Source organism: Symphodus melops (assembly GCF_947650265.1).
Source record: "Symphodus melops genome assembly, chromosome: 2".
Taxonomy (NCBI): domain Eukaryota; kingdom Metazoa; phylum Chordata; class Actinopteri; order Labriformes; family Labridae; genus Symphodus; species Symphodus melops.
The window spans coordinates 8,072,702-8,080,684 of NC_136692.1; the positions used below are offsets into that span (position 1 = coordinate 8,072,702).

Here is a 7,983-nt window from a genome sequence, read left to right on the forward strand (position 1 = left end):
CTCCGGTCTTGAGACACTGGCCTTCTGACCATTCCACACACTGGATCATATTTATCTATTTGTCGAGACTGCACACCTTCAATGACAGGGCCTTCAGTGTAATATCCCCCATCCCCCAATCTGCAATGTCCCATCTTTAGACTGGTTCAAAAAACTTCTCAAGCACCAACCATCCTTAACTCAACCTTTACACCGATCTAACATCCTTTTCTACCTGTCTCAGTTTTCCTTTTGTTTTGATTTTTGTTTGATCCAACCACCATGTAAAGCGTCTTTGTGCCCTTGAAAGACCTATATACCGTACATTCAATCTGGTATTACTATTATTGTATTATTGTTTGGATTTTTTCTTTAAGCTCTCTTGGTCTATGAAGACACCCATCCTTTTGTAGAGTATCGTCGGGAAATGGAACTGAAGGAGCGAGAAGAAGACTATCAGTGAGTACCGAGAGTGTTTTATTTTCATAACCAAACATTGACAACCTTGTGAAATTGTGAAACATGTCAGGTTCTGTCTGAATTAAAACCCATTAATAAATGAACTGATCTTTTCTGTTTTCCCCAGATGGAATGTGTTTGCAAAGGGACTCCCCCATTGCATGAAAGCAGCAAACACTGAGTCTCTGCCTATGGAGGTCCGTTTCTCCTTCACCAAGAGTACAGAGTTTCAGTTCACTGCAGCTCAAGGGTGAAGTCTATCAATTCTATCAACAATCTATTAATGAATAAAACTATGCACTTAACTCCCTACCAATTTAGCAACACTATTAAAGATGTGTGTTTTTTTGCAAATTTTTTCCAGGTTGCCTGCACTGAAACTGAGTGGTCTGGGTGAATTAACAGACAAGTGGACTGACCTGGATAGTATCTACCGGGTATTCACCAGCAAAATCACTGACATATCAGGTATTGCACTATTATCAAGCTTGTACTTCATGCAGGTTCCCAATGGTCCGCCCTCTTATGTTAGGAAAATGTTGATCTGCCCAAACCGTCCAAAGTTATACAAACAGTATTTGTTCATGTCTAATGAAGGGCAAGGGCTTGAAATATCTCATGTGGTGACACATTTTATTAAACGTGATTTGGAGCCACTTCTGCTGTGTGGATTTAGTCTTCCTTCTGCCTCTATTCCTGAGATAAAAACTGACCAAAGATAGTCTTGCTTTTGTTTCTTTAGTGAACCTACTTCATTTATCCTTTTACAAAGACAAAATCAAAAACTGTATTTATGCCTGTTTATGTCTCTGAATTCTGTTAAACACATTGTTTGTTGCTTTTCTTGATGACCTGCAGTCCTGTTAATATTGAACAGTAAGTCTCAAACTGAATCTAATATTCCCCTTTCTTTTCCAGCGTATGTCCAGAAACATTGGAGGGAGGATGAATTTTTCGCCTACCAGTTTCTAAATGCTGTCAACCCCATGCTGATCCGACGCTGTTCAGTCATACCGAAGAACTTTCCTGTCACTGACAGCATGGTCTTCCTCGATGGTCAGAAAACTCTGAAAGAGGAAGTGAAGGTGATTGTTTTGACTTTTAAGGGTCTGAGAAAGATTTTCCTGATGACATGATAATTATGCAGCTGTAAGTCGCACTTACATTTCCATTTCACAATGTTAAAGTAATATAAATTCTCGTCCTCACTAAAATTTCAAACAGAATGGCAACATATACCTGTGTGACTACAAGATGTTGGATGGAGTGTAGACAAACACCATCAACGGGAAGAAGCAGTACTTGATGGCTCCCCTCGTCCTGCTCCACAAAACACCTGATGACAAGCTGATGCCAATCGCTATTCAGGTGAGAGTGACTGTTATGATAATGTTTCAGGAAGATTCACTTCAATGTTTACCTTGGGGTTAGTGAAACAGCATAACAGTGACTGAATAGAGCTGTGAATCAGTAGAAAATGAGTGAATAACCATCTAAACAGTTTGACTCAAATCTTCTTAAAACAGCAGCGAGATCTAAATAGCTGCTGTTTTTCCTCTTGGCATTTTCTAAAAACATTTTCAAGACCACGTTGAAACTTGGCTGGCTTAGAAATGAAGCCACCCTGACCACTTGCGTCTCGCCTGATAACACAACCAATCCCCTTGACCCCTTGTATTATATTACCCAACCACTAACCAAATTTAACATATTAGAAGTCTGGTAAAAATAAAAATAAAATAATTCTTGGTCTCTAGCTTTTCTGTCCCTTCATGACCAGTGCACAAGGGTGAACTTTAAAATTAATCAACCTTTTTGAGTATCACAAACTTCATGTCGTGGTTGCTTTGAGTGATGATCAACTTAGTGCTTTCTAGCACTTATTTGCAGGTATACTACAATCTCCATACTTCACTCTCCTAAATTAATCTTTTCTGTCATGCATTTGTTTATTTGTGGCAGCTTGTGCATGTCAAGTCAGGAGGGTAAAACTTGCAGTAAAAGTACTTCCAATGATTGTTCGTCATGTTTAACATTGGTGTAAATGGATTAAATGACTGCAATAACCAATGTCTCACTTTCTTCTCCTGCAGCTGAAGCAGACTCCTGGAGAGGACAATCCCATCTTTTTTCCTACTGATTCCGAGCACGACTGGTTGATGGCCAAGATTTTTGTGAGAAGTGCAGATTTCAACTTCCATGAACTCAGTGTTCACCTGCTGCACACTCATCTGCTGGCTGAAGTTTTTGCTGTATCTCTGCTGCGAAATGTGCCCATGGTGCATCCTCTGTACAAGGTGACTGCAAGACAGAACACTGAAGTTACTGTATTTCTTTTTATTTTTTTATTTTTTTGGATAAATATAGCTCTTTACTGATCCCCAGTGGAGAAATTCAAGACCATGTTGTTCAAGTGTGCAGTCCACATTTAAACATCATAGGAGCCCCAGAACTTCTGACAGTGTTTCCAAGAAATAATTTGACTGCATGTAATATTCTTTCATCTTTCCCTCAGCTGCTCGTCCCTCACACTCGCTACACCCTGCAGATCAACCTCATGGCTCGAAATCTGCTCATTTCGAAGAATGGTTCTTTCACAAGGGTAGGAAAAGACCAACACTGCAGGCCTTAACAAATACACGTACAGTAGCTTTCTTAAACCATGTGACTTCTGTTTACTGGTTTATAGTACGCAGCTTGTGGCGGAGAAGGCATGTTCACAATCATGAGGAGGTCAATGGAATCAATGACCTACACCTCCCTGTGCATACCAGACGACATCGCTGAGCGTGGGATGAAGAATCTACCCAACTACTACTACATGGACGATGGACTGAAGCTTTGGGATATCATACACAAGTATTTAATTCTCAAATTATTGTATTTTGTTTGTTGCAAGTGTTGAAGTGAAAAATAAAGATTTCAAGTTGTCTTTATTGTCCCATAGGGGAAATTTGTAAAACAAGAGCCCACAGAAAGGAAAAGAAACAGCAACAGCAAAACCAGACCTCATTAAAATCAGACTAAACACAATAAAAAAAAAATAGAACACAATCAACAGCATCAACAATGAAACTAGTCAATGGTTCATACTTACAGACGAATTTTTACCTGAGTAATGCATTGTGAGAATAGAGCTGATTGTTTTAAGAAATATGGCTTACATGATTTTTAATGGTCCTTTAAAATATGGTCTTACTTGCGGCTGCATAACAATGTATTTTTCATCTCAGAATATTCTTGATAAAACATCCCCATGTTTCTTTAAGGTTTGTGGATGGAATCCTCCGCTACTACTACAAGAGCGATGCTGACGTCGAGAAAGACTCTGAACTGCAGAAGTGGATTTCAGACATTTTTGTACATGGATTCCTTTCCAACGCAAACACAGGTGTGCTTAGCTTGATCTTCATCAATATGTACATGACTTTAATGTAGTTATATAGAAATCTTTAAATCATGCAGTTTATTCTCCCTCATTCACAGGAATTCCCCAGTGCTTTACCACCGTGGCTGCGTTGGTCAAGTTTGTTACCATGGCGATGTTCACATGCTCGGTCCAGCACTCAGCTGTGAATTCTGGACAGGTGAATGTGTTTTAATTCTGTTCCATCTTTGGGAATAGGCTTATTAGAATTTTCATTTTTCTTTGAATCAGATAGATTGAAGCCAAACCTCAGCAGGTCCTTCACTATTTTGAATCATTAATATTTTGTTCCCCCGACATAAAAACAGTCAAACAAAATGTCCAAGCAAGTCCATTCTGCTTTGCCTCAAAATGTACCTTTCTGTCATTCATTAATTGCAGTTTGACTATGGTGCCTGGATGCCCAACACTCCCATCTCCCTGCAACTTCCTCCACCAACCACCAAGGGGACAACAACTGAGGCCACCATGCTGCAGACGCTACCTGATGTCAACGTGACAGTTCAGGGGATGACCGTCTTGCATCTTCTCAGCATGCAGGCCACTGACTTTGTATGTATCAAAGACCTCTTGAAACGTTAAATGGGTTTCAAGTAGATTTATATGTCAGTAAAGAAAAATTTTATGGACGATCCGGAAGCTTAACAGACTGTAAGTAGAATAAAAACGGGAAAATCAAGTTAAATGAAATAAGAAAATCTGACAAAGTCTTGCAACTGTACAATATACATATCTCATCATCTATATGGTTGTTATTTAAAATAAATAATATGTATCATTTGCTTCATCAGGTCCCTCTTGGCCAATATCCAGACGAGCATTTCTCTGAGGAGATTCCCCGCAAGCTGATCAAGAGGTTTCAAGGTGACCTTGAAATGCAAAGTGTGACTATCAAAGTCAGAAATGAGAATCTGGATCTGCCATACACATACATGCAACCAACTGTGGTGGAAAATAGTGTGGCTATTTGAATATGTGAGTGACCAAACAAGTAAATCAAGGTTCATCTTTTTCTAAGTGGAAACAATGGAAGACATCATTGCATGATCATTTTTGTTCATTTTTGGTTTATGTGCAGTTTTCATTGAAAATGTGGGATTGGTTCATTTGAATAAACATCGACCGCTTAAAATGATGGTCACACTATGTCGGTGTATGTGCTTTTATGGGGCAGTTCAAGGGGGGTTTGGTCACAGTCCTGAAAAATGTAGGTTATTTCAATAACCCCTAGTTCTCTGAGTAATTTGAGTGAGTCTGTGGAGTGATTCTCCTGCGTGACCTCATCAGAAGCTTAATAACACTAGATCAGCCCTCATTGGCTGGCAAGTATATCAACTATGTCTGAAGCCCTCCTCCTATATAATAGGCAAGTATAACACCAACCGTCATCAAACAAGCTCACCTCTTCCTCGCTTCCATAGTAAGTAGGGTGGTCTGGTGAGATACACATTCATGCTACTGAGAGAACCAGGGTTATGTAAATAACCTAAAGTTCTCTTTCATAGTGTAGTTTCTCCATCTTTCATTATGACGTGTAGATGATGAAGAAATCTTCACTGATACTGACTTGCTTGTATAATAACACATTTATTTACAAAGACAAGAAAAGCATCAATCCAGGCATTGCCGGTCCAGCCTGGGAGAATCACCAGCCAATTGTGATCCCTCTTGAACAAAGGAACAGTTTGGTATTCATACAGCATTTGGTCAAAGCAACAGTAGAACATGTATGTCCTTATTTGGACTTAGGTCAACAAATGGCATTCAGGTCAACACCTTCTCATACATCCCACCCTTATGTTTACTCTGGACATTATGGCCTTAAGGTTTATAATTCATTGCAGAGGTAAATCCCTCAGTGTTATCTCCTCCTGTGTACCCTAAGGGTCAACACCTGTTTACTCTTGTTTTAGACCCAAACAATACCCAAATGTTATCCTATACATTCTTAAGGAATGACCCCAAATAAACCAATTCATTCTCTTTGATGTTAAACCAAGCTCTTCCTTAAGTACACTAATTACTCCACCAAAAGATCACATTTTAAGCAGCACAGTTATAGTTCACATAATTGCTCATATCACACAGTGTTGCAACTACTGTATATAAAACACTTCAATAGCATTTGTTTTGTCTCTCACTATGGGGAAAATACTAACCCCCAGATTGCCAGACAAGCCTGATATGAAGACAACTGTTTCCAGTGGCCCGTCTCACAAAGAGAAAGACGACTTAAGAAGGAACTGATGTGAGGACTGAATGTGCCATGGTTGTCGTTGTGACATCCAATTTATAAAATCTAGCAAAGGTATGGGGTGAAGCCCAGCATGCTGCGACACACCCTCTGGTGGTGTACCGTAGGCCTGCAGGGGGATTGATGACCCTTGCTGGTAAAAGTCATTCATCAGAACAATGGGTGTCAGGTACACACCCTCAGCAATGGCTTATATAACTTGCATTAAGAAAAGAGCAAAGCATATTCAGAAACGTTGCACTTTCAAAAGCAATGGGAACAAATGCAATGGCTAAAAAACGCGCAGCAAATGAAACAAACGTTCTGCAAATAGCCAAAACAACTGAATTTACATCAAACGTGCTATAGTACATCTCATCTGATGTCATACAGAAGTTATGTTGAGTGACTTAAAACTGACATTATATTCTTAATGTTCATATATCTTGGAAGGTAATTTTTAAGATGTTCAATTCATAGTCCCAATAAATATGAAGCTGACTAAGGGATTTTCCAATGATCAGCTTTTTACATCTGTTTTCCAGGCTGATGCAATACAGTGTTTAGATTCAAGTCAGGATCATTACTACCAAAGCAATTTAACAAAGAGGTGGTTCTGTATGACCTCTAAAATGTGCCTGTGATTAATAAAATTGGCAATGAAATGCATTGCTCAATGTGTTTTTCGCACGAAAGGGCGTTACTGACAGCAACTTTCTGCAAGATTAAATTTAGATCACCTGTTTCAACTTGATGCTCACTGTTACTTCAACACAACAGGAAGTTGATCTTTAAAAAATATGATTTGGCCCTTGTTTCTCATGGAAGGAGAAACGAGTTGCAGAGAGTGTTTTATCTTAAATAGCAGAACTCTGTCAAATCTGTTCTGTGTCTCTGAATTTCTGCAGGTCGATTATAAAACATGCACGTTGAGCTGTGACACAGGGAATGGCTGAGCGGAGGAAGAGCAACATAGAGGCTGACTTAGTATTATTTTTGACACAACAACAATGAATTAGATGATGACCCAGATTATGACATGACTGTGGGCCCACTCGCTGTAGGTAGGTCTGTCTGACAAGGAGCAGGGGATATCAGTGACATTGCCAGAGTTCAAGATGATTTAAATCTGGCGATGTCACATTATCCACACAGGGAGAGCGAGCATCGCCACAAAATAGGCATAAAGATTGACGTGTCTAATGATGCAACTCTGTTAAAGGTTATTTTTTCTGAAGATAAGGGCCTGTGGTTACGACTTGTGACTGAGACATGGGGCAGAAAGCAAAGTCTGTTCGGCAGTAAGTAGACACCTGTATTGGTTGAAGAAATGCACACTTCTTTGGACAAACATGAATTCAAAGTGGCTCAAAAGGACAACCTCACTTTCTATATTCAACAAGACACCAAGTCTGTAAAATGTGTGTGATCTGACCGAAAAAAAGGTCAATGAAGAGAAAGGACTAAGAGGCCTACAGAACCGAAGTCGTAGCGTGAGCATGCCTTTCAGAAAAAACTCATGAAAGATTTATATTCTCTGGGTCAAACGATTGGATATGAGCGCTTTTTTTCTTTTTGGCTCTCGGATGCTACAATACAAGTTGGGGCAAGTTGTACATGAGAGAGAACATTCATAGCCAAGTACAAGAGCTACAAAGATTGGCTCCTGACACAGGAACCTGTTTATAATAAGGGCCAAACCACATCTGAGCATGAGAAAATCTATGAGAGGTGAAGACTCCGGGGAGTGTGTGCTGCCAAGGAGTGGCAGTGATGTGCCACTATCTGTGGCTGCAGACGGTGCATGAAGCCTGTACATATCGAGTGTTTTTGCAAACATGTCCATTAACATCTCTTGTTGCCGTAAACAAAGCATTATATTTAC

At 39.7% G+C, this 7,983-nt stretch overlaps 1 protein-coding gene across 1 annotated transcript; it reads left to right on the forward strand.

The window, feature by feature from the left end:
* Positions 1-2,597: 2,597 nt before the first annotated feature.
* LOC306819945 (polyunsaturated fatty acid lipoxygenase ALOX15B-like) lies at positions 2,598-5,011 on the forward strand (the record flags this gene model as incomplete). Its single annotated transcript, XM_079337571.1, has 7 exons — positions 2,598-2,735; positions 2,954-3,040; positions 3,128-3,297; positions 3,708-3,829; positions 3,925-4,025; positions 4,247-4,417; positions 4,657-5,011. The coding sequence occupies 7 exons, from the start codon at positions 2,598-2,600 to the stop codon at positions 4,834-4,836; spliced, it is 969 nt and encodes a 322-aa protein (XP_079193697.1). The 3' UTR covers positions 4,837-5,011.
* Positions 5,012-7,983: the final 2,972 nt, after the last annotated feature.